Here is a 27,516-nt window from a genome sequence, read left to right as displayed (position 1 = left end):
CTCTGTGGTATCAAGTGATAATTCTCACTGCTCATGTTTCCAAGTTTTCCTCGGCAGCGCTAACTGGGCGCCTTCCGTGGGCCAGAGGGCAGACCGCATGTGAGCAGAGAAGACTGAACCAGGCCCACCCTTCCCCTGGGCAGCTCCGGTGCGTCTGGTGGACAAGTGACTGACACCTGGCCCATTCCAATGCAGGGCCCTGTGAGGCTCGTTTGCCCAATATCAGGTTTGCTTTGCAATCCTTTTGTCATGGGTCTAATGGCTTCTAACCTGTGTGTGTGTCCTCCACAGAGCTCACTGCAATATTCCAGGATCCTCCATACAAGAACACGCCACACACCCAGGTGCACACCACAAAAGGAAAATGCTAACTACAGTGTAGCCAGCTTCCAAAACAAATAAACTAAAATCTATTCACCAGCCTCACCCATACTTAGCAGTGTCGTAACAGCCACGTAGCTAATGGTGGTAAACAAATGCTTAAGGAGGAACAGAACTTTGGAGCAAGAAGCAAACCTTAGGGATGAAGAAAATGGGATCAAGAGGGGTTGTGACCCAAATCCAGGTCTTTGACCTTCTTACCCAGGACCAACTGATGTATAACTCTAGCTCAAGTATAAATTTGATTTTCCCATCTTTTCCAAATGTGTTAGTTTTCACTTGCTGCTGTAACAAATTACCACAAATCCAGCAACTTAAAACAACACAAACACATCATTTTACAGTTTTGGAGGGCAGGACTCTGAATGGGCCAAAATCAAGGTGTCATCAAGGGCTGATTCCTTCTACAGACTTCTGCGGAGAGTGCGTTTCCTTGCCTTTTCCTGCTTCTAGGGTCAGCTAGAATTCTTTGACTCCAATCTCCTTTATCTTCTTTCCCACTCTGATTTGAACCTTCCTGCTTCTCTCTTCCAAGGACCCTTTGATTACAATAGATTTACCCAGATAATGTGGATAATCTCTCCATTTCAAAGCCTTTACCCTAATCAGTCTGCAAAGTCCCTTTTGTCATGTAAAGTAATGGTCACAAATTCTGGGGCTCAGGATGTGGCATCTTTGGGGGATTGTTATTCATTCTACCACACCAAACAAAAAGAATACTCTTGTGTTTGCCCAGTCATCTGCTGTCCTTAGAAGAACATCTGCAAATTTGAAAGCCCTTCTAAAATGCAAAACTGGGTAGAGCAGTAGGAAGAAGAAACTGGTGTTCTGTTTGTACAGTTATATTCCGAGAGTCAACACAAGTTAGAAATTGAGGAAATGGCACGCCTACTAGTACTATGCAAACCTAGTAGATGTTCAATAGTAAAACTGTAAATCTGGTCCCCAATTCACAGTAACTTGAAAGATACAAACTTGAAAAACATCCATCAAAATGGAAAAAAAACCCCAAACCCTCCAAACAATAGACTATCAAATGCATCATTTATTTACACGTATGCCTCATTTGACCCTCAGCCAGTGACCTGAGCACTAAATGTTTGGTGTGGTCCAGTAATATGGACACAGGCGTTGCCCATCCACTTCAAAGCAATTCTAAACCTTCCGCAGCTCGTCTTATCATCTCAATGCTTGGAGTTTTCCTGCTCAATTATCTTGCTGCAATGAATATCATAGCAGCTAAGACATAACCCAAATCTACCCATGCTTATTTCCTTAGGATAAATTCTTAGAAGTGGTATTTCTGGGTCAACAGGTAAGCAGGGCATTTTAAAGCCTTATGATGAGTACTACCAAATGGCTCTCATATAAGTTGTAACAATTTACACATCCAAAAATACAAGTCTCCAACCTTATCTACTTTGTTCACCAACACTTAGTTTTATCTTTGCTAATTTGATTAATGAAAATGGTATCTCACATTAATTTGCATTTCTTTGATGACTAGCGAGGCTAGATATCTTTTTCAATGTCTGTTGGTCACAGTTGTCATTTTGTGACTTAACTATTCAAATAATTTGCTTGTTCTCTTATTGGTGTGTTAAAAGTTTTGTTATTGGTTTGTAAGAGTATTTTGTTATGAAAGAAAGGACTCCTCTTTAGGATTCAAATATTGGCAAATATTGCCTATGGGTTTTCTGTATAGTGGTTTTTTTGGGGGGTGATGGTCAGAAAATTGTTAATTTTTATGTACCTATTTTCTTTTATGGTTTCAGTCTTCAATATTCTGATTGGTTCCCTATTTATTTTGCTGAGCAGGGAGCCTGATGTGGGGCTTGATCCCAGGACCCCGGGATCATGACCTGAGCCGAAGGCAGATGCTTAACGACTGAGCCACCCAGGCACCCCTAGAACTCAAGTTTCTAAAGAAATAATGGGAAGAACTGACAATTTTATAATATTACACTTTCCTATTGAGGCACAGATCTCTATTTAGTCAAATTATCAAAAAAGGAAAGATTTATGGCATTCTTCAAATAGATTCTGAACATCTTTTGAAGTCTATTCCTACACAGTCCATATTTCACAACTATTTTTTTTAAAAGATTTATTTTAGAAAGAGAGCGAGAACATGCACAAGCTTGAGTGGGGGAGGGGCAGAGGGAGAGGAAGAGAGAATCTCAAGCCGACTCCCCACTGAGCTTGGAGCCTGATGATGCGGAGCTCAATCCCAGGACCCTGAGATCATGACCTGAGCCAAAATCAAGAGTTGGACGCTTAACCGACCAAGCCACCCAGGCGCCCCAGTATTTCACCACTATTTTGAAGGTGATCTTCACCTGTATATTTTTAATTGGTTATTGATGGTTTATAGGAAAACCACTGATAATTTATTTTCTTACTTGCACCTACTAAATACTCTTAATATTTCTAATAGGCATTCTGGTAGTTTGTGTTTCCCAGGTATATAATTACATAGTTTGTAAAAGCACTAATGTATTTCCTTTTCAACCAGAGTTTACTGAGCACCCTTTGTCAGTCCTCTAGTCTAAAAAGGCTTCTGCTGCACAGATCTCAGCAACACTGCAGAGGTGCCCCCACACCCTCACGTGTGAACCTCCGAAGCTCCTGACACTGGGGGAAGTGTTGCTGCCAGAGTGTCATCAATGGTGTCTGGAGCTTGGCCCTGCTTTCCGTTTGCTGCCACAATTATTTTTATTGTTTTCCAAAAATTAGACTTGAAGAACCTGCCATACTTCTCAAATAAGGATCATCCAAAATCTCCACGCTCAAGCAGATGTCTACGACTCTCTCCAAAATATGCTTCCATTGGAGTATTTCCTTGTTACTACCAAGTTCTTTTGCACAAAAATGTGGGAAGTGATGCCTTTTCCATAGGCCATGGACAAAAAGTTTTGAGCCACAAGAATAAACAAAATACTTCTTACTAATAAATCTACCAAGGTACAGAATAAGGCAAAAATTTAAGATTGAATTGTAACCTCAGGCCCAACTCTGGCACACACTTTTGTAGGCAGGTAAACGGAGATCAAATCACAGCTCTTTTTACTAATTCTGACCTTGGACAAGCCATCACAACCCTCTGGGCCATAGTTCCTTCATGTATCGATAGTGAATGTTACAAAAACGTGGTGATGGAAAGCACTGGGCCATGCTCGGTACTCATTCCCTCCCTCACTCAAATATCAAGTACCTCCTGCATGCCAAGCACTGTGCTGGATGCTGGGGATACATGAATGAGCCAGACAGACAAGGTCACTCAAGGAACTTAGGCCTACTGGGGGAGGCAGGCAAATGATGAGTAAACAAATGAAACCATGAAATCGTGACAGACAGCAGTGAGCGCTATGAAGGACACGGACAGAGGTGTGGCAGAGAGCTGCTGTGGGAGGTCACCATTCAGCAAGACCTCTCTGAGAAGGGGAAGCAGATCTGAGACCCGAAGGACACAAAGGAGTCTGGTATGGGGGAAACAGGGCAAAGCACCCCAGGCAGAAGGAACAGCAAGTGCCGAAGCCTAGAGATAGAGAAGAGGAGGCCAGAGAGTTGGAGCAGAAAGAGGAAGAAGGATGGACTTGTGAGCTGCAGCTGGAGAGGGAGGGGCTGCGTGTGGCAGGGACTCTTGGGGCAAGACGTGCCTGGGTCTTGCTTTAATGCACATTGCTTCTGCTATTCTTATAAGTGATGGGGACACGGAAGATACTGCATTGGGTTGCCATTTAAACCAGAAACTCAACTACATGTTCACTATCTCATTTGCAAGAAGGTATACCACAGAGACATACAGAGGCTCATTTTAAGATGGCTAAGCATTTCTGTTTAATGCAGTGAGTCTCTAATACCACTTCTACACCTAACGCCATGCACAAATCAATGAAAAGACACCAACTGCACCTCCTATGTGGGAGGCGGACATATAGAAAAGCTGCACCGGGGATCCCTGCTGATGAGGTGCTGAGCTCCTTGGGCATCTTCCCCTTTGGGCAAGTTCCATTCCAGCCCTGCCAACTTCTGATGAAGAGCCCATGGTGGGGATGAGGCTCAGGCTACTGGGTAGGTAGGAAATGGGCTCCAGCTTTTGAACAGGCTGGGATGGCCTATAATCTGATGCTGGACGTATAGTCTCCATGGCCAAGGACCTCAATGGTATTAGTACCAGGAAGAATCATTTCAAAGGATCTATATCATAGCTGTATAGGCCAAGGGATTCTTTCGATTCTTTTATAAGCCCACGATTCCTATCAAATGCACAAGTCTACATTTTTATAAATTGCATTTATTTCCTGCGAGGAACTCTTGCATTGTTCTGCGTTGAAAACTGTTGGACACGCGAGGAAAAATAATTAAAAACAGCTTATTGATTCTTAGCTGTGTCAATAGAAGAGAGCCAATGAGGTATTTTTATAACTAAAGAAAACCGACTTCTGAGGCAATTTCCAGGTTACAGAACAGGAGTGTTTCAAGAAGCTGTTTGTAAGCTAGTTGGTTGGATTTCAGGATCTAACTTAACACTAAATATTCAACTATAGGAAACAAGATATTACAAAGAGTGGGTGAGAATGCTAGACCAGCTCACAAAAGCGGGTGTGACCTACCGCATACCTTACCGCTCATCCTGAGCGCTGTCGAATCTGCCAGTCCCAATGATATTGCTACGGGACAACGCCCTGGAGACCCATGTCCTGAGGCTATGGATGTCCTATGCTGCCCAACCCATGAGGGAGCAGGAAGGGGCTTCCCCCAGGGCCCAGGTGCTTGCTGTCTGCCCTGGCATGGGCCTGGGGTGTCAGTGGGGAATGAGCTACAGGAAGAGGTAGGAAATAGGGCTGTAGCAGATTACAAGTCTCAGACCAAAAGGGAGAGCGAAGGGAAGAGGCCTGGGAAAGGCTATGGTGGAACGAAAGCCCTAACCTAAGGGCTAAGGGCTTGCCACAGGTCAGGGAGAGGAAACAGAGGCAGGGAAGGAGTTTTTTTCCCTTGTATTTCTCTCCTTTGTCACTAAGATCAGCAGAAGGGAGGGAGAAGGGACCGGCCATTTACTGACTGTAGGAGGAGGCAGATGCAGAGGTGTGGAGGACACTTTCCTTCTTTTCCTGGCTTTGAGTGTGTGTGTGGGGGGGGGGGGGGGGGGGGGGGGGGGGGGGTGGGGGAGTAAATGGCATGTGTACAAATCCTATTTATGTAAATGTCCACACCTGCCAGTGTATAATAATGGCCAATATTTGTTCAATACTGTAGCTGACAAAGATTTTCACACTTGTTTGATCTTCACTGCTATTCACAGATACGCAAACTGAGCCTCCCTCAGCCGGTATCACAGTCAGGATTCAAAGGCCCTTGTTCTTTTCCTTACACCTGTGGTGCATACTAGAATCCCCTAGGAAGACTGAAAAAATACTGATGCTTCGACTCTCCCCCCGCCCCTGTGAATTAGGATCTCTGGCGGGGTTGGGGGGCGGGTAGGGCCAGGGCATCAGTGTTTTTAAAATTCCCCAGGTAATTCTAATGAGCAGCTAAGGTTGAAAACTCCTGTCCTTCCAAATGGTCCTCAAATTATAGTGTGAATAGGGATCACCAAGGGAGTTAAAAATGTAGATTCCTGGACCTCACCTTTGAGATGTACATTAAGCTTGTGTAGCAATATACACATACCTCTACTTCTAGGCACACAGAGAACTTGGTCTTCCTCACCCCCTGGAATTTTAGAATAGCCATAAAAGTGCTTCAGGCAATGAAACGTGAACACTGAAAAGTGACACATACCTGGGTAAGAGTGTCAACGACGGGCACTAGACCTTACACCCCCCTCTCTCCTGTGAAGGTCTAATCTGAATCATCAGTTTCCCTGGAGAGTGACCCAGGGCCCAGAGTGGACTTTGAGAATTAAACTTTTGCTATTAAGGTAATGACATTTGTCACTGCAGCACAACCTAACATTTCCTGACTGAACCTGTCAGTCTGAAGTCTGGGGATATTAATTTTTATAAGCATCTAGGTGATTCTCATGCTAGCAGCCTATGGCTTCCACTTAGAAGCCCAATGCTGTGTTAACTTTCTGTGCTTCATGTCTTTTGTGTGTGTGTGTTTCATGTCTTTTTTAAATATTTATTTTTAGAGAGAGGGAGAGAGAGTGGGGGAGGGGCAGAGGAAGAGAGAATCTCAAACAGACTCCCTACTGAGCATGGAGCCCAACATGGGTCTCGATCTCATGACCCTGAGATCATGACCTGAGCTGAAATCAAGAGTCAGATGCCTAACCAACTGAGCCACTCAGGTGCCCCATGTTTCATGTCTTTATACAGAAATTGGCAAGCTCAGAGGGAGAAGATTCATTGATTCATTCAACTTTTGCCATGCACTCATCTGCGTTAGGCACTAAATATTTAATTCATAAACAGATGAAGAAGACAGAGCCTCCCCGTCCTCAAGGAGTTCACCATAAAAGAGAAGGCAGTAGGGGGAAATATTAAAGATTTAAAAAACAAAGGGATGGAGACAGAAGAGGAATAAATTAGTTTTGCCCCAAAACAGGCAGAGCAGCTTTCTGAAAGGGGAGACGTATGGCCTAGATCTTCAAGGACAGGACAACCCTGCCCAAGCGGAGTGTTCTCACAGATACAGCTCTACAAGGAAGCACCAGACAGCTGGGCTGCAGCAAAATATTGGATGAGACAGATGAGAAGGAGAGAGGGCCCAAGGGGCTGGCATTCAGGGAAAGCGCCAGGATGGAGGGAAGTGAAGTGAGAGGGAGCCAAGGTGCCACACGGTTCTAGAGCTGTGCTGTCTAGCAGAAATAAATGTGAGCCAGATAGGTGATTCTACACTTTTCCAGAAGCCACCTTGGGAGGGGCAGGGTGTGTGTGTGTGAGACTGATTTGAATATTTAACCCAATATAGTCAAGATAGTGTCATTTCACTAAACCACCAATATAAACATTAATAAGAGAGTTCTTAAAAAGAAGAACGAGGAAGTAGTCTTCCAAGTCCGGTGTATATTTGATATTTTTAGCACACCTCAATCTGGCAAGGGCTCCATAGCCCCTCGTGGCCGCAGTACTGAACAGTGCCGCTCTAGGCAGCTGCCAGAGGTTTCGAAAGACATCCTTTTCTGGGGCGCCTGGCTGGCTCAGTCAGTGGAGCATGCAACTCTTGATCTCAGGGTCGCGAGTTCAAGCCCCAAGGTGGGTGTGGAGCTTACTTTAAAACAAAAAAAAAAATAGACACACTTTTTTCAAGGAGGATACACTGAGCATTCGGCACTCATTCACCTAAAAAGAAAACACAAACTCAGTATCCTCCTTGTGCCAGATTTTTTTTTTTAAGCCTTCGAACACCAACAAAAATACAGTGATATTTAAAAATACTGTCATTGTCCCAGCCCTCTCCCCAAACAACATCCTGGTTCGGGGGATTATATTTACTCACAGATTATACTACTTAAGCTAAGTTCAACAAAGTAAGTCAATCTGCAGTATTCATGGCAAAAACACACCTCTGAAGACTTTTTGTAAGAGGAAGTACTTGGACGGCTCTGTAGTCCCAACACTCTTTACCAAGGTTGGTAATTTTAACTTGAAGAGTGACCAGCAGGGAGCAAGACCTGCTCAGTGGAGCTCCTTCCTTCAAGCACAGTGAGAACAGACTGTCTGGTGCCGCCTCTGCTCTGTTCCAGTCAAAGGTGCCCTTCATCCTTTTAGGGAGGCTCAATGTGGCACAAGGCACACCAAGGTGTACGTGGGTAATAGGAGGCCTAGACGCTTCACCGCATTGCAGAACCCTTAACAAATATTAAATTTCGGGCACCTGGGTGGCTCAGTCGGTTAAGCGTCTGCCTTCGGCTCAGGTCATGATCCCAGGGTCCTGGGTTCGAGCCCCAAGTCGGGCCCCTGCGCGGCAGGGAGCCTGCTTCTCCCTCTCCCTTTGCTCTTCCCCACCGCTTGTGCGCGCTGTCTCGCTCTACTCTTTCTCTCAAAATAAAATCTTTAAAAAAAAAACTATTAAGTCTAACTTGTTGAAAAATGGTCTGGAGGCCTTACTCTTTTCCATGGTTCACAGATAAGAGATCCTGGATTCTAAACCAGTCGGGATCCTCTAAACACATCCTCAAGGCCCCTGTCATTGCTGAAATGGTTCCTGAACAGGAAGACCTTCCAAGCAGTAGAGCACAGAGTAAAGACACCCTCCAGGGCGCCTTCTTCAGTCCCCTCAGGCAGAGCCCAGCCTTTGCTTGGCCCTTCCTAACCCTGCTCTATTTATAACTCTGGTGGGCAGTCATTTAATTCAAGTAACCCTTTGCAGTTCTATTGCTCACCCCCCACACTTAAGGGCCCTGAGGGCAGGGACTGTCCCTTGTCTGTCTCTGATGCCCAGCACAGCCCTCTGCAGTCAGGCCTCACATTCAATCACAAGGATATTAAAATATTCTTAACATGAGAATACTGGCAGAAAGAAAGTTGGACTTAACTCAAATTGGGCCCAAGATCCCTTCAGTATAATATCCCCTTTCTCAAGGGTACCAAAGAACTACTCTTTTCTTTTTTTTGAAAAGATACAATTTTCTTCCATGTTTTTACCTGGATGGTTAATCCTAAGAGCCACTGAATCCCAACAGCTCTGGCTCCTCAATTAGGTATACTCTCAGTTTAACTGACTAATTATTTCCCTATCTTTATGCATCTCGAACCTATGCTCCCACTTAAGATTCTTAAATCATTTCAAGTAAAAGGGGAATTAGGAGCACACTGTTCTCATATAAATCACTATAAATAGTCCCCACATGTGATCATCAGCTTCTCCCTGAACCCTGCCCATGAAGTGAGAGCAGCCAGTTCATACTGCAAACAAGAGTGTCCAAGGGCTGCCATGTAGCCAGTGAGAATGTGAATTCCACAAGCAAGTGACCACACCATTTTCATTTCTGGGGTCCCGTGATCTGTGCTGGGCCCTTCGCACAGGAAGCCAAGACCTTCTTGACCTTCCTTTTCTATCCGCGGGTGCCTTGGCTAGCCTCCAGCTTTTCCGCCTGGTGGCTCTCTCCCATTTCCCCCTGTTCCTCCTAAATCTCCCTGCTCAGAATAGAGCACACCATCCCACGCTTCCCCTGTCACAGAAGGGGCAGACTGCTTCCTCTGCGTTGGGTACTGTGGTTCTGAAAGCAAAGCTGCATTTGTCGGCATCTACTGGAGTGGCAGGTTTCATAACACCACTTGCCAGGGGCAGAGTGGGGCTTTCTCTGACCCGCTCTGTGTCAAGGGCACGCCCCTGAGCACGGAGTCGTGAGGCTCTAATCACGTCCCTGCCACCAACTGGCTCAGGCCATCATGGTACTCCAGACACCTTTCCTCACATGACTCTTACTGCTTTCTTACTCTAGCTTTGTCAATCTAAACAAAAAGATTCAGGTAACAGATACTTCCACAGAACTTCCCATACACCTGGCACAGTTCAAATGCTTTACACACGTCATCTCGTTGAATCCTCATCATGACCCTATGAGGTAGGCTCGGCGGTTGTCTCCACTTTACAGGTGGGGAAACAGAGGCACAGAGTGGTTAAGGAACTCGCCCGAGCTCATAGTCCCCAAGGGGCACAGTTCAGGCTTGAACCCTGGCTGTCTGGCTCTAGCCCATATCGCCACCGGCGTGCTGTCAGATTCACCTGATCTTCATTTTTAAAGATTGTATTTATTTATTTGAGAGAGAGAGAGAGAGACAGCGCACACAAGCAGGGGGAACAGCAGGCAGAGCGAGAGGGACAAGCAGACTTCATGCTGATCAGGGAGCCCGATGCGGGGCTCGATCCCAGGACCCTGGGACCATGACCCAAGCTGAAGGCAGACACTTAACCGACTGAGCCACCCAAGTGCCCCCTGATCATTTTTAAGCACATTTCCGTCAAACCAAACTGAAGTAGATGAAAAAGGCATAATTCCCTCACCTGCTAACGAGAAGCTGACATCAAGGAAAGCACAAACTCAGAGAATAACATGAGAACCACCCCCACCGGAAACACACCCCAGGCAGCTAGCAAATGCAGAGCACCACACGTAAGACAGGGAGGACTGTGTTTTCATCCACGTGGACTTTGCGACCTCGGGGTCCTATAGGTTTAGTTCTCTGCATTTCACAAGCCTAATAACAGTCATTTCAGAGAAATCTATGAAAAGATTCCTTTAGGAAGCACCTATCTGACTAAATATTTGTGTACACCATGAAACACTCACTATGTAAGTCTAGTGTCCCCTTTCACCACACAAAGTCACATAATATGAAATACAATGTTATTGACTCTATTCCCCATGCTGTACATTACAACCCCATGACTTATTTAGGACTGGAAATTTGTACCTTTTGAACCCCTTCTCCCATTTCGCCTACGCCCTCCCCTCTGGCAACCACCAATCTGGTTCCAGATATAAGCGAAATCATACAGTACTGTCTTTCTCTGTCTGACTTATTTCACTTAGCATCATACCCTCAAGGTCCATCCATGTTGTTGCAAATGGCAAGATTTCATTCTTTTTTATGGCTGAATAGTATTTCACTATGTGTATACACACACACACACACACCCCTTTATCCATTCTTTCATCAGTGGATGCTTTGATTGTTTCCATATCTTGGCTATTGTAACACTGCAATGAACACAGAGATGCATCTATCTGCTTTCCCACCAGTAGTTTCTTTTCTCCACATCCTCACCAACATTTATTTCTTGTCTTTTGATAGCAGTCGTTCTGACTGGTATGAGATGATCGCTCACTGTGGTATATCACACCCTTTCAATGTTCAAATTGGGTCTCTATTCTGGAAAAGGTTGGGAAGTACTAACTTGGGAGTTAAATCCCTGCAAAATTGCCTGCAGTGACAAATGCAATATGGTTATCACTTGGTTAGATGTGCACCTAGGTTTCTAGAGCCTTTCACTATGGTGGGCTGTGTTTCCCTAACAGGTGAGCCTCCCATGGAGTGTTGTGTGATTCATGATTAGATTTCCATTTGTCATGCCTCAGAACACCAGGAAGATTCATTTGTGGCAGATTTCATAGTAAGATCTAACACCTTCCACTTTCAAGATTCCATGAATGCCTTCTGAGATCTACTGTGTAAGGCAAGGAGAGATGTTCATTATATCCCAAGCCCCTCAAAGTCAGGATGGAAAAAGGCCCAGAAAAAGAGATTCCTAGCCAGGCTGCCAAGTGACAGCTGGGAAGAAAAATGTCCTCTTTCTGAACCCCAGCCTACATGGCACCAGTGTGTGAACAGAACTGGGGCCTATACTCTATTTCATCTTACCCGATTTTCCTCTTGTTTAGCGCTAGAGTGCTGTGGTATTTAGGAAACATTTTAATCAATGCAGCCTGGTGGAAAAAAGTGTCCAGATGTGAGAAATCACCTCCCACCACACATTCTGATAGAAGAGTAGGTCATAACTTTCAAGTCAGGAAGCTAAGAAGAGAGATTCGGAAGGACCCGCAAATCAAACAGCTGCGGAGCCCGCTAAGGAGGACATGCGAGCTGGGCTGAATTAGAAGAGGGGGCCCTTCTGTAGTAAATAATCGGACCCTCTGGGCAGTTTCCAAATTCCGAAGCTGGAGGTTTGGGCTTGGGCCCTCAGAAAACAAAGCTGACGCTTTACCCCAAGCTGCCACGGTCACCATTTCATGCCAGCAAAGCTAATGAGAACGAGGATCTTTTGAGGTGATGGGCTGGGTTCTGAGGTTTTTTATTCTGTTTTCCAGGCTCTCCAGGGAATGGCGGGCATTAAGGAAGGCACGTGATGTGATGAGCACTGGGTGTTATATGCAACTGATCAATCACGGAACTCTACATCAAAAACTAGTGATGTACTATATACTGGCTAATTGAATTTGAATGAAAAAACCCCAGAAAGTCAGTTCTGGAACAGGAACATGTCACAGCTCAGGAACCTGGGCTTCAGCTGTCCGCAGGATGGCTCTTCCACACACCGACACTGCCTCAGGACAGAACTGTGGTGATAAAGCAGCATGAAGGCACAGGTCTTGCTTCACAATATGCGCATCACCAACAACCTAGTGAGCAAGGAAGCTGTGGCGGTTTGCACTTGGAGCGCCTACTGTCTACGCAACACAGCTCCAAGTGCTCCACGCAGAAGCTCTTAATGCTCAGAAGAACCCTACAAGCAGGTACTACCAGATTCCTATGTTATAAGTAGGGAAGCTGAGGTACAGAGAGGTTAAGTAGTTTACTTAAGGTCTCACAGCTAATAAGTAGCAGAGGTGGAATTTGAACTTAGCCTGTCTAGTTCCAAATACTCACATTCTAGAGACTAAGCCCACCGCCCAGAAAGGCACAATTTCTCTGGGGAAACCCGGAGGTGTCAGGCACTTTGAGTTTCTGCAAAGTAGATCAAGATCTGGAGCCAAAGGGCTATTAGAGAAGAGTCTGGAGAAGCATCCCCAGAACTGGGAGGTGAACTGGTGACTGTTGGATCAGGGCCCATCTCTCCAGACAGCAAGGTCCCTAGAGGGCGTGCCGTGTAGGGGAGCAAGGTGTGGGCTTCAAGCTGCAAGGACCAGGCAGCCCTCAAGCAGGCCGGGAGGGCAGGTCCCTGTGCTTCAGAAACAGCCTGACCCTCAGTGACCACCGTGGTCGCTGGGCAAGACAGGAGACTGACCTGCGGGCAGACAGCAGCGACTGCCTTTTTTTTTTTTTAAGACTTTATTTGTCAGAGAGAGAGAGAGCGCGCGTGCGAGCGAGCATGCGCAAGAGTATAAGTTGGGGGAGCGGCAGGCGGGGAGGGAGAAGCAGGTTCCCCGCTGAGCAAGGAGCGCGATGCGGGACTCGATCTCAGGACCCCGGCATCATGACCCGAGTCGAAGGCAGATGCTTAACTGACTGAGCCACGCAGGCGTCCCAGAGACTGCCTTTTCTTTCCTTGAAAAATAGAGCCCCCACCCCCTTTTTCCTGATTATAGTATTAAAATATGCTCATTGCTGATGTGGCAGAAAAATAGGAAAGTACAAAGGAAATGAAAACCACCTATATTCCCATTAGCCAGAGATAATACCCCTTCCAACCTGGCCACAGCAGCTGGGTGACCAATTGACCGAGGAAGACAGACCAATCTGATTCTCTCTGGAGACTATGGGCGAAGAGGCACAGAGATGGAACCAGTTGGTACAGAATTTTCTCCGCGGTAGGTACAGGGTATACAAACGGCCACAGCTGAGATCTCTGCAGTCCCTCTGGCTCCTGCACGCCTCAGGGCCAGCCTGTGCAGCATTTCCAGGGATTCTGTGAGGCCAGATTACTTAAAAATCAACCCCTTGGGCGCCTGGGTGGCTCAGTTGGTTAAGCGACTGCCTTCGGCTCAGGTCATGATCCTGGAGTCCCGGGATCGAGTCCCGCATCGGGTTCCCCGCTCAGCGGGGAATCTGCTTCTCCCTCTGACCCTCCCCCCTCTCATGTGCTCTCTCTCTCTCTCTCAAATAAAAAAATAAAATCTTTAAAAAAAAAAAAATCAACCCCTTTTACCTATGCTGCTGTGTAGTCGGGTTCTGTTCTTGCAACACAGAGTGCCTGGCAGAGTCAGAAGAATGACCAATCGCGTGGAAAACCGGCCCAGCACCACGGGCCAAACTGAGCAAGACGCAATTTTTTTTTCCTTTCAAATCAATATACGGCTTTTACTGCATCTTTAAAATATCCTAAGTCTGAGGAATCATCTGGCATCTTGCTGTTCCTGTAGCTGGACAACCTAGATCTTGTTCATCGGCCTGCTGAACTGTTCCTTTTTCAGAAACACAGATACCATCCAAAAATTTTCTGCTATCTTTGTTTTTAACTGTTGTGGCTTGCTGAATCAAAACGGTGAATTTGATACAAGTTCAATGTTGTTTCCTTCAAGAATGAACTCATCTTTCCAGGCTTGAGATACTAAACGAGCCAGCTACTCTTGGCCCCGTCTAAACCCCGTGGATGTATTTTTCACCCAAGAAATGTTGGATTTCTACAAGAGAACCATTCTCCTGAATAATGACACTGGTGGGGAAGTAAGCACACACAGACCTCATCTTGCAATGGCCGCCCAGTGTAACGCCCTTGATCCTGTTCTGTATGTGACTATATAGTGTGAACTGTAGCCTGTTCCTATTTCCCCACTGTTAGTTGACCCGGAGCCTCTTCTTTTTCCCTCCAAGGAGACTGAGTTCTACACTGATGTGACCAAAGTCCCTCTGCAGGCTCCTCTGGGGCCCTTCACAATTAACAATGGGACCCTTCAGAGAGATGTTGATGGTTTTCTGTGGAGTGATGGCTGGCAATGGTCTTCATCCTCACAGTAGATGCAGGAAAAAAAAAAAAAAAAGAGCAAGACCCAATTTAACAAAGAATAAAAAGTGTAGGTTGGAAGTCTGAATATAGTAAAAGCAGGTGTTTTCTTCAAAGAAATCCATCTTGATAGATCACAGCTTTATCTATGTTTATGCTTTACTTTGAGATGTAAGGAGCATCCACATTATCTGCCTGACCCTATGCCTTCTGATGGCAGGGGCTTCTTTAATTCTCATGTGTAACCCCAGGGTACCTGGGAGGAGGTAGTACTTAATAAATGTGTGCTAAATAAATGTCCCAAACTAAAAAGTGGGAGAACAGTAAGGCTTCTACTGGCCTTGATTTGTTAAAAATCCACAAGTTGTGTCACTTGCCTTGCTTCTTTCAAAGATGGCAGATGGTCTCTTAACTGGGCTCACAACCTAAACCAAGCTCCTGATTTACTCAGTGCCATCCTCTCTTAGAAACATCAAGACCAGTGCCCTCAGCATGCAAAAACTTAGTAAGCTGGCTAGTCTGGCTTACCAGCCCATTTGTTTTTACCAGTTAAGCTATTTACCAGGAGGACATTTGTGTTTTGTTCCCAAACCTGTTTATGTTAGTTGTACTCATTTATGTATTTACGTAACATAATTACATATTACATAAACTAATGAAATATCTGTGCCTAAGCTGCTGTTTCTATTATAAGTTGAGTGTTTTGGAAAGACTCGTTGAAGGTGAATAGATTAAAAGAACTGCTTTAAATTAGAGATGAACAAGACAACTATGAAAAATTAGGTTTATGTGGAGGGGGGAATGTATAGGTCTAGAAAGATTTATGGCACTTTAGTGTCTAAGTTCTTACACTAAAGAAATCAGACCTGGAAATTATAAAGGGTGCAACACAGGTACAGTTTATACACACAAATGATGCAGAATGCCAGTCGATAGGAGTCCGTTCATAACTAAAACAAGAATATCATGAATCATTCCTTGACCTTCCTTCATATAATGTACTCTGAAATTCTCTGTTCTAAGCTATCCAATCTCATTTTTAAAAAAATGTTGGCTCTGACCCACTGAAGTGGTTTTGTGACTCATGGTTTGAAAAGATACTGCCTAATCCCACACCTTAATTTTATTGATGGGGAACTGAGGTTCAGGGGTGCTGAAGAGCTCTACTAAGGTCAGGTAGCTAGTGAGTCAGAATTATAATCATGGATTCCACATCCTATGGTCAGTCTGCTACCCTGAGCAAACTTCTCTCTCATCCAGCAGAGTTTCTTTTGCAAAAAGTAAAAGGTGAAACGAGGAATTGGACGACAAGGATAAATCCTAGAGAGGAAAGCAAAGAATCCCTCATTCTCTCGTGAGGTCCTACATTCCTCCAAATAGTCTCTGAAACAAGGAAGTTCCAGCACACACAGGTGTATGTACTTTTCTCCTGTACCCAGGCATTCCCACATCTCTTGTGCTACAGACACATATTTGGAACAGTGAACCATGTACCTGGGTAGAACACGTGAGCCTTCTAATTTTAGAATGACTTCAGCTCCACGTGGGAAAACACTAGACAATGGAATGGGGAAGCAGTTTGCAGTTCTGAAAAGCTTTTGTTAGGTGAGATGAGCAATAAACAGATCTCTTGCTTGCTGGCTGACCCACGTTCTACCTGTTTCCCACACAAGTAATGCCTTCAAAGACTTTTCCCTACGATCTGATTTCCCTCCCTCTGTGCACCCCCAGCCAGAGCTCACCCTCTCTACATAGTTAAGCCCAATGTCCTCATCCAAATCTGACCACCATCTCCCCAGGCCAGGCAGCATGGTGACCTTCCCCATGAATACCATCACCGCATAACATCTTCGCCACGTTCTTTCACCACCGCCTCTGAAAAGTCTCCCAGACCCTCCCTGAAGCAAGCCTTCAAACACTCCCTGATTCCAGCTGGGTGGTGGCAGACACAGGCTAGAGGAAGGAGATCAGAGATTTCAAGAGGCGTGCAAATCGAGCCAGGCAGATGGCAGAGGGAAGCCCAGAGCCCGCAGCCAGGTGTCTGAGCAAGGGCCTCACCACACCCCTTGGCCATTACAGTGAGTCTCATGAAAACATGAGAACCAGATGGGCGGCCTGGGAAATGCATAACATTTCAGAGGGTTAAGCAAGGAGCCACCCAACAACTTAACCGGCTGCGTTCTGTCCCTTTGAAGGGACATTAAAAGGTGCCTTTTGAAGATAGGTCATAACTCCTTCCTTGGGAGGGTGTGACAGATGTTCTAAGCTGTAGGTGCTGCCACCCTCCTTCTGCCTCCAGCTAGGTTTCTCTGTGTGCTTTACAAATTAACAACCAGCCAGATAAAAATTTTCTGTCTTAACCCCCAGACTATTGACTTGACTCCCACAGCAATTATTTCCTAAATCATCCACTAAGTAGTAGGCCGAGGTGGCTTTAGGTCAACATGAGGCTCGCATTAGAAGTTCCCATGCTATCTTTTCACCTGTGTGGTGGGCTCTCTGAGCACAAGGATGGAGGAGGACTGCTTGTTTGTATAGTCCCAGCAACTAGAATTCTAGAACCTAAGTGTAAAAGAGCATCTGATTCCAAGAGAATGAAATACATGGCAGTCACACTATTGCTTCCCTACCTAGGGTTCATGGCAGGCAACACTCACGGATCATGGCCACATTTCCCAAGAGCCTGAAGGCAGCCTTATAATCCTTCTCAACAAAGCCTTCCAAGCAATCTCTACCAATTTATCAGAGTGGTCACGTGAAAAACCTTATAGGCTATTCCTGATTTGAGTCCAACAGGTGAGGAAACTCAGATCCAAACAGGAGACAGATGGACAACTTGCCCAGGGGCTCGGCAGAAACAGACCAGCTGGGCCCAATCCCCAGATTCCTGACCTTCAGCCTGAGGCATGTATTTCTCCAGTGTCCCACTCAAAGTGGATGTCTGAAAAGCATTTACTGACAACAGTAATGCCAGTTTCCTATGCCTCTGGCATAACTGACCCTTCACATTTGGGGCTCCAAGAGAGAGGAAGATTGGAAGAAAACAATGAAACCTCAATAAGAAAGGCCAAGGGCAACTTTCAAGAAATAAGATCATGGAACTTTTTTTTCCAAAAGCACAAGAAAGCCACATGGGGTCAGCCCCCATGTTCCCTCAAGTTCATGTGCCACCGTTGACTGGCACACAGAGTTTGCAATTTTCTCTCCATGCTGCTCCATCAAAACATTAGAGCTGAATCCCAAGTGTGCCTGTGCCAGCAATGAGAATGTTTCAAGACCGGGGCACCTGCTGGCTCAGGCGTTGAGCATCTGCCTTCGGCTCAGGTCATGGTCCCAAGGTCCTGGGTTCGAGCCCCGCATCGGGCTCCCTGCTCGGCGGGAAGCCTGGTCTCCCTCCCCCACTCCCCCTGCTTGTGTTCCCTCTCTCGCTATGTCTGTCAAATAAATAAACAAAATCTTAAAAAAAAAAAAAAGCATGTATCAAAACCTTCTTATATCCATTACTGTTTCTCATTCCTGTCAACCCTTAGAGTGAAGAGACTTGCATATTCACGTCACGGGTAAAGCCTTCGATAGCTTCTGTTCTCCAACAGCCCATCTTTACACCTAAATGGATAGTTCTGGGATTTAGTAAGGGAGCCCACCCCCAGCCAGAGCATAAGGGGTTAGGAGGGACTCAGGTGTGCCAGTCAGTCATCCCGTCCACAAGGGAGCACACTTAACAAAAACAGTGTTCACCCAAAAGGAAATATAAGTAGAAAGCAAAAGATGAAAACACTAAAGGAAATGCAAATTGAGGTACAACAGAACACTGAATGCAGCTTCATCTGCCCTCCAAATTTAAGGATCTAACAAGAAGGGATTATTGTTGCTTTTGTTGGTGAAATGGGACTATGGTTTTGGTTTTTTTGAAGTTCTTACCTGTTGAAGGGCATCTCAGCTCCTTCCACAGTTTGGCTATTGTGGACATTGCTGCTATGAACATCGGGGTGCACGTGCCCCTTCTTTTCACTACGTCTGTATCTTTGGGATAAATACCCAGTACTGCAATTGCTGGGTTGTAGGGAAGGAGCCGAGATGCCCTTCAACAGATGAATGGATAAAGAAGGCATGGTACATATACACAATGGAATATTATTCAGCCATCAGAAAAGGTGAATATCCACCATTTGCATCGACATGGATGGAACTGGAGGGGATTATGTTAAGTGAAGTCAAGGAGAGAAAGACAATTATCATATGGTTTCACTTATATGTGGAACATAAGCAATAGCAGAGAGGACCACAGGGAAAGGGAGGGAAATCCAAAGGGGCAGAAATCAGAGAGGGAGATGAACCACGAAAGACTATGGACCCTGAGAAACAATCTGGGCGTTTCAGAGGTTAACAGGGTGATGGGTATTGAGGAGGGCACGTGCTGTGATGAGCACTGGGTGTTGTACTTAATAATGAATCATTGAACACTGCATCAAGGACTAATTATGTACTATGCAGTGGCTAGCTGAACATAAAAAGAAAAAATCCTTACCTGTGACCTCTAAGTAACATTCACAAGTGAAATGGACTTTGCTTTAAATTATCCCAGCCAAGGGAGAAAATCAAAATGGTATGAGAATAGAGGAAAGAAAAACGGCACATGCTGCGAACTGCTGAAGCTGGGTGACGGGTGTATGGGGATTGATTTCACTATTATTTCTCTTCTGTGTATAAATATTTCCACTAGTACACAGTCACCAGTACTTTTACTTATTGAGTCAGGCAGGAGTTCAATATGCAATCCAGTGCTGGGGGTGGTGAGTGTGGCTGGCTTGCACTACACCCACGACGGGATTTCAGTTATGTCTGGCAGGGACGGAGTGGGGGTGGTCAAGGCCTCCCAGGGCCCGAGGAGTCTTCGAGAAGAAGGAAGGTCACCCTAAAGGAAGAGGAAGTTAAGCAAACCAGCCTGATTCAGTGGCAAAGCGCTGGCCCTTGGAGAGGCGGCTCTGACGCCATCGCTGCCATGTGGACTTGGGTCCCTGGGCAGCCCTCTCTGGACTCCTGTCTGGGTCCAACGGGGCAGGGTGGAGGGTAAGTAAGAATGGAAAGAGCTATTCCATCAAGTCCCACAGCTAAGTGACCTATCAAACAGCAATGCAGAGGCCAGACAGGCAGCCCACTTCCCTTCTCCACAGACCTCCCATCAGCTCGGGGATCTCGAGGCCCCCTGGATGGGCTGGAAGTCGTGGCACTGCCCACGCTCTCACCTACCACACTGGGCCACAGAGCGGCCCGCAGCCCGTTACAGGGTAATGTGCAACACAGTAGGGCGTGACAAGTTCTGTGAAGACAGATCATAAAGAGGAAGGATAAACTTCAGGTACTTGCAGATGTCAGAGACATCCTCATAGAAGCAAGTCCAGAAGGGTGCGACAGAAGCTGGTCACTTGTGCAGCAAGCACAGTCATTTTGGGACGAATATAGCAGGTCTTCCCATGTTTGCCCAGGAGAGACTGGGAAACCCCAAAGGTCCCTGGCAGGAGCCACACATGATGAAATAGGCTCAGGTAGGACAGGCCTCTCTTGTCTGTACGAATGGATGGAGGTCGGGAGGAGGGTAAAATGACCAGGAGCACCTGGCTGCATCAGCACCTGCCATCACTGGATGGTAGGATCAGCATCTGCCATCACTGCAACTTACCACCTGCAAGCGACTCAGTAGAGAACCTGGCTCCTCGCCTACTGGGTCCGGCAGTGAGGACCAGGAGGGGCTAAGGATGCACCTGGGGGTAAATGCATCCTAGGAAGGGAGACAGGACAATTCTGAGACCAGTGTGGTGGAACAAACCACATGCCCCCACTTTACCCCCAATATATTCACATCTGAGCCCTTTGTGACGGGGGAGGTAATTGAAAAGTGGAAATTCTGGTAGACCCTGGACCTTGGAAGCACTGCTCTGGGATAGACACACCCTTATGCCAAGCGTAACACAGAGGAAGTAAGGCATTTCCTTCTGTGGCATCATGGGCCACCAAGTAGCTTGGACCCTTTAAGGGTCCAACTGCAGCAAGGATAACCACTCCAAGGGGGAAAGTGTGGGGCCACAGAAGCTGTGGTACCCAGTGGGAATGGCAGCATCCCCTCCAGTGTGTTTGGAGGGAAAGGTGTGGAAGAGGAGAAGAGCAAAGTACCAGGGACACTGTGCGGTTGGTTAGAGGATTTATGAATACATAAGAACCACCCCGCTCCCCACCATACACACCTTCCTAACTAGGGAGATACAGCAGGGGTCTGCCGTAGTAACAGATGGGAACATACTCCCCGTCAACAAGGGAATAGTGAAACTGGCAGACTCAGGCACTGCTGGCATAGCTATTTGGCAATTTGTTACAAGGGTCATAAATATATTTATTCGTGTTCCCAGAGACATACCCTGAGGAAAGAATCTGAAAGGGAAAAGCTTCTAGGCATGAAGAGGGAGCATCATAATTTAAACTGGAGGCAACATAAATATACAAAAGAGAATGCTTAATTGAATCACACATGTCCATTTTAGTGGAACATCATGACCTTTTTAAAAAGATTTATTTATTTATTTGAGGGGGAGAGAGAGAGAGAGAGAGCACGAGCAAGCACACCCAAGTGTGTGTGTGTGGGGGAAGGGCAGAGGGAGAGAGAGGGAGAGAATCTCAAGCAGACTCCTTGCTGAGCGTCGAGCCCGAAGTGGGGCTTGATCTCACAACCCTGAGATCATGACCTGAGCCAAAACCAAGAGTTGGATGCTTAACTGCACTATCCAGGCACCCTGAACATGGTATTTTAAAAGGAAAAATTTCAAGACTTTCCAGTAACATGGAGAAATGCACAACTTGAAAACTTGAGTTTAAAAAGCAGGAATCAAAATCGTTTCCTCACCACGACTAACTGTATAAAAATATGAGTGCCACCCAGACGAAGGCTAAAAGCAATGCAACAGCAGATGCTTCTGCAGTACTCTGACCAGGAGATGTTTGCCTTCTACATTGCCCAAACCTCCCAATATGTTGATCTAGGATCTTTGAAATAAGGGAAATATTACTAGAAATGTCAAAAGACAACGCATAAAATAACGAAACAAAGATCACCAGGCAGAAGCAGACAAAGGGTTCAGGAATCTGGGCTCCTCTTTAGATGCATGATTACGTGAGCTGGAAGACTGGGGCTGTTCCCGAGCTCTCCAGCACCCTTGCCCACATGGACTGTCTGAACAGAGCTGGGAGATGGCAAGCCTTTAGGGGAGGGGGAACAGCGCCCCCTGCTCCTACAACGAAGACCCCTCAGGAGCGCAACCGGGCCCCTGGGATGCAGGGGACAGCCCTGCATGAGCAGAAAGGGCAGGAGCTCCGCAGGAAGCTTAGAGGGCAGGCTCCACCTAGCAGCCGAGGTCTGCTCCGGTCCCCTACTCATCCCTCACGGAGGGGACAGGGGATGGGACTCACCACTCAGGGCGGATGTGCTGTTCTCCAGGGCCTGGCACACAGCCAACAGGAGACCTGTGTGGGGAGAAGAGAGGAAAGGTAAGAGTCTGCTCAGCAAACCGCTTTCAAGACTTGAGGGCAGGCCCCTTGAAAGGGAAAGACCAGGCAGTTTTACAGAGTGGCCAAAAGGCAGACCTGGCCATATAACTTGGGGCTCAGTGCAAAAGGAAAATGTGGGGCCCCTATTCAAAAAGCAGCAAAAAAAAGTGCCATTAAAGGTACTCAATATAAAGCTTTTTCCTTCCTTCCATGGTCTCTTTCTACCTGTTCTGGTGTTTTTTGTTTTTGTTTTTTAAATACGGTATAATTTTTTTTATTGTAATGAAACACACATAAGATTTACTACTGTCACCATCTTTAAGTGTACAGTTCAGTGGCATTAAGCACATTCATGCTGTTGTGCGTGTCACGATGGCTGTTCCGCTGCTTATGCCATCTGTCTGTCTCTGAGCTGTGAGGACTCTTCCAGGCCGAGCATCGCACCTCACAGGCGCCCGGGGGCCCCAGGGACGAGTGCGCATGTGCACAGCCGACCACCCACAGCTGGCTTCCCTTCCCACCAGCAGCTGGACGATGTGCTGTGACCAGGCCAGGCAGGGCCATCTGGACAGGTCTTTCTTCTTCCCAGGGACTCCAACCACGGCAGACAGCTGACCCCCAAGGGTACTACAACGTCTGTGTCTGATGCATCGGGTACCTGGATCAGGGGTAGCGGGGAGCCTTGCCCCTGTCTGGTGACCCACTGAACGGGCCATGGAGCTGCCAGCTCGGGATGGGGACAACTGCCACCATGCCCTGTTCCAAAAGGCCGGGGGGTGCACACACCTAACACCAGCTTTTGTGTCCGGGCCCTGCCAGGGGCAGAGTGTGGCAGGGCTGAGAACCCACGCAGGGGAGGCAGGGAGGTGGCGGTAAGTAGGATCATGGGAGCTGAAGCTCCAAATCCCTAGGACACACTCCACTGTCCTACTGGACTTCACTTACGAAATACAAATTCAAAGGTAAAACTATTAAGGATTTCAAGACTGCCACTGCACAGCATTAAACCCCAACCTCGGGGCCCCTGTGAGCATGGGGACTTGGGGAGATGACACAGGTTGCACATCCACGAAGATGTCCCTGCCAGCAGCAGATGACTTTCTGCGCCCTCCTATTGCGGTACCAGAGGTTTCTGGAAACAGCAGCAAAGTTCCAATAAAGAAGGAACCTCTTGGGAGTTATGCAACCAGCATGCACTAAATTAGAATGACTTCCTAAAACTGAAATGCAGAAAGATACCCCGGTGGCCGTGCACAGGCCGGGCCACCTATGGGTTGGCCCAGAAGACAGCGGAATCAAGTCAGCACAGAAAACAAGCAGAGCTGTGTGCTGGTACTGCTCAACTGCAAGGGACTAGCACACACTCCCGCATGCAGGTTGTGAGGGCTCCTTTCCCCTTTCCGCTCAGGGTGTAGACACAGAGGGCCTTGGATCTTAGGGGAGAAACGTATTTGGCACAGGGAAAGCAATCATGCTCAGGGCTTTCCTTTCGGCCTTTGCAATAAGAAACATCACAAAAATGGCAGCCTGCTTTTCCTGGAGGTCTGGCATGGATTTCCCCAATACCCCGACACAGGAACCAGCTACTGGGCCTAGAGTAGGGGCAGAGCGAGAGAGAAAGTGGGTAAAATCAAACGCCTTCCTCCATGCGATTCCTTCTTGCTGCTCATTTTGGAAGCTCGGCTCTTATGGTTCCTCTGGACGTATTTCAACAGCCAAGTCTGGGACCTGCACACCAAGCATCCAAGTGAGGCATTCCTGCCAAGGCCAGGTCCACACTGCCAGATGGGGACCAGTCACGATCGGGCTCTGCCGGTGCTGCCACGAAGCACTCTGGGACAGTCAGCCAGTGACCGGTAGTAACACAAAGAATACGGGGATTCCTTGCAAAACTCTGAGGAAGCGCTTTTGGCCTGTCACAAACTGTCCCCAAACCAATGACTTATCTTGCCACCTCCCTCCTGGGCCCCATATCCCGTCAGTCAGCGAAAGCAGAGCTGCTATAGTTTCTGGTCTCCGTATCAATCGCTGCTTGAGCAAAGCCAAGACAAGAAAGCAAATACCGTCCAACTGTAGCCAGGACCTAGCAGAGATGGACACCCACTCTCCGGAGTCTGTGGAGAGGCTAACCGCCCCCCTCCCGCCCCAAGCTGTGGGGCAGGTTACTTTGCCCGCTCTCTTCCTCACCCATAAAGCCATCTGCTGCCAAGCTCACAAAGGCAGTCTGGGAACTCATCGGAGTTTGCAAAATCACCGTGTTCCACAGATGAAAGTCACCGGGTTTTTTGAGCAATATGGAGAAGAACAGTTCCTTTCTATACCCGCAAAATCCCACGGTAAACAACTTAATGCCCTGAGCTTCTCTCTGCAATCTTGGTTCAGGCACAACTTCTGTTGATGAGAGGTGAGGCCTCTGCTTTCCCGGGGGGTCTCAGACCAAAAGACAGGGGTCAGACCTTTTTCACTGCCCCCCCCCCCCAACCAGGTGGGGCTGCCCCTTACGGGACAGGTACCAGTTCCAGGTCCAGCACTCAGGTTTTATGTGTTAGTCAATCGTGATTACCCATGATGTGGCACCTCCCAGCCTCCCTGCCTTCTGGTCCAGGCTCTGGAAACACGTGGTTTCACAGGCAAGGAAATGGAGGCTTACAGAGGTGAAGAATTTGTCCAAGCCCCTGCAGACAAGTTCAAGCTCAAGGCTGTCTGAAGTCCACGTCCAGGACAGCGTTACATCATCACACCACTCCCGGTCCTCTAACCATAGTCTGTCAGGAAACACTGGCAGGTGTGTCTCCCCAGCTGCACCCCCCAAATGAGTCTGAACAACAGATTCAGCAGGCCTAGCAGCAAAGCTTGATCCCTCTGTTCTGGAGGCAGCCGTGGCCTCCAATTTCCCCCACTAGGAGCCAGGTCTACTGAGGGGCGAGGGTGTGAGCAATCCAGACCTGAGGCTGCTGAGCATCTGCGTAAGGCCAGGTGCTCGGAAAAACCAGGCTGTGTGAAGGCCTTCCAGAAACCCATGGTCCTGGTAGGCTCTGAGGCTCATCCGAAACACAGGCAATCCTTCCCTGGGGCACCTGTGTGGGGACAGTACAGCTGCCGCATGCAGTGGCCCCAGGAAGACCACACACAGTTCAGATGGGGGCTTGGAGGCCACAGCCACGCGCTCCCCTCGCCTGCCACGGGCCCCCCCCAGCGGACTCCCTCTGGGGCACGAGTCCTTCGGGGCTGCTTTTGCCAGCACCTTTCTGCTTAAATAGCTCCAAAGAGGGGAATCCCTGGATCATGGAGTTCAAAAAAGAAAAAAGGGGAAGTGGGGGGGTACCTATGAAAGCTGATCCTCCACCCAGAGAAGCGTGGAAACCCAGGCCTGCCCTCAAGGGGGACAAGGGTTGCTGTGCTTACAATTTAGCTGTTTGGAACTGAAAGTTTCCAACAGGAAGAATGTCAAAAAAGACGCTAACCTATTTATCTGGTGAGTTCATAGACCGAAGCCACCATGAAACCCATCCACTGATATGCAAATGGTACCTGCTGTTGAGAGGTGCTGGACCCCTAGCTCCCCTGGGCCACAGAGCACACACCCCAGTCCCTAAGTGCAGCCCCTCACTCAGGCATGGGACTGGGACACCCTCTATCCTCTCCCACCCGTCAGCCTCGTGACCACCTCCTCTGTGGACACTCAGCTCTAGTGTCCAGATCTGGGAGAAGCATCCTCAGGCCCCTGGGAACCCCAGCACAGTTGACCTTGCCCTGCTCTGGCACCTGGGACAGCCAGTGTCTGCTTCCCGGCTCTGACCCAGTCCAGTTTGGATCAGTTGTTGCCCGCAGAAATCAAAAGTTGCACATCTCATCCACTTTAAGCCAGGCTGCCTGAGTGAAAGGGTAAAGGGTAGGTTGTGGCATCAGGGAGATGTGGGGGGGATGGCGAGAGGGTGTTGTAGATCCTTCTGGTTGAAGAATACCATGGATTTAAAGGAGATGCTGAAAAAAGACCCATGGGTAAAGAAACAATGCAGGCAGGAGAGAGGGGCAAAAGAGAGTGTGGTGCTGTGGGGTGAGCAGCCAGGATCCCACCCCCCCCCACCCCCCTGCTGTACTCCGGGCTGGAAGGTCATATGGGACACAGCCAGGATCTCAGGAAGTGGTGGGTGGTACCTAGAGAGGGAGAATCCTGCAGTTTGGCCTGTGGTCTACAGGGACACGCACGGGGCAATCGTGTGGGCACAAAAATGCATGTGAGCGGGTCACATAGGACCCAGGGCCTGCTGGTATGGCTTCTAAGGCCTCTTCCCTTATGAGCTGCATCCCAACATTTATGGTTTACCTGCAAGCATGGCAGGATTTTAAGTGCATAGCAAAAACTAATACTGTAGGACTTTATCAATATTTGAAAAGATTTTATTTATTTATTTGACAGAGACACAGCAAGAGAGGGAACGCAAGCAGGGGGAGTGGGAGAGGGAGAAGCAGGCTTCCTGCCTAGCAGGGAGCCTGATGCGGGGCTTAATCCCAGGGCCCTAGGATCATGACCTGAGCCAAAGGCAGACGCTTAACAACTGAGCCACCCAGGCGCCCCCTTTATCAGTATTTTTAAATGCAAGAGGTTTTGATCCACGGGACAATGCTGGCTGGTTTCAGGGTAAGAACTGGTTAGGAAGAAAGAAAAAGAAAACAAACACACTGCAGGTAGGGACAAGGAGGAAGTCTGGTAGGACCGGGAGACAAGGAGCTTGCCCCTGGCGAGAATACCCGTAAGTGTCATGGTTGAAAGCAGCCACATGCATCCCCCACGCCCTGGTGTAGGGAGGATGGCCCTCAGAGAGTCTATGGTTTCTCTCCAAGGAAGAGGTGACAATTCACATTTGCCCCTGCTTACAGAGACATCAGTGACACTTGCTTCAGAGGATGTCAGGCAAAGCTGCAGAGGAATCTGTAGAAGAACTGGCCAGACAGGATTAGGAATACTCTGGGGATAGCAGGGAGAGTTTAGAAATATGTGACACGGGAATGAATCACCCTGGGCAGACGGGCTTATGGGACAGAGGGCTCTTTCTTCCACCATCCCAGCATCTCAACACTGCTTTTAAAACACAGGTTGGACCCTGCTACCCAAGGAGAGAGCCTTACAGAGAAGTTATTTGAAAGAGTTAGTGTTGTGTGGCAGGTGGCACGTCGTGATGCACAGCAAAGAAACCAACTATGCAGGGAGGCGGCAGCTTTTAGTTACAAACCCACACAGGTCAAGGTCCCAACCCCTTTGCC

General features: G+C 47.6%; 1 protein-coding gene across 1 annotated transcript in view; it reads right to left on the bottom strand.

Annotated features, from left to right (window-relative positions):
* TGFA (transforming growth factor alpha) overlaps positions 1–27,516 on the bottom strand; it is a 104,881-nt gene that overhangs the window by 46,068 nt on the left and 31,297 nt on the right. The window contains exon 2 of the mRNA XM_021699091.1: positions 22,174–22,227. Coding sequence (XP_021554766.1) covers positions 22,174–22,227 — 54 coding nt within the window. The remainder of the gene's footprint in view (positions 1–22,173; positions 22,228–27,516) is intronic.

This window comes from Neomonachus schauinslandi, chromosome 10, assembly GCF_002201575.2.
Source record: "Neomonachus schauinslandi chromosome 10, ASM220157v2, whole genome shotgun sequence".
Taxonomy (NCBI): domain Eukaryota; kingdom Metazoa; phylum Chordata; class Mammalia; order Carnivora; family Phocidae; genus Neomonachus; species Neomonachus schauinslandi.
The sequence above is the reverse complement of the archived record's forward strand: the minus strand, read 5'-3'. Positions and strand labels throughout refer to the sequence as shown.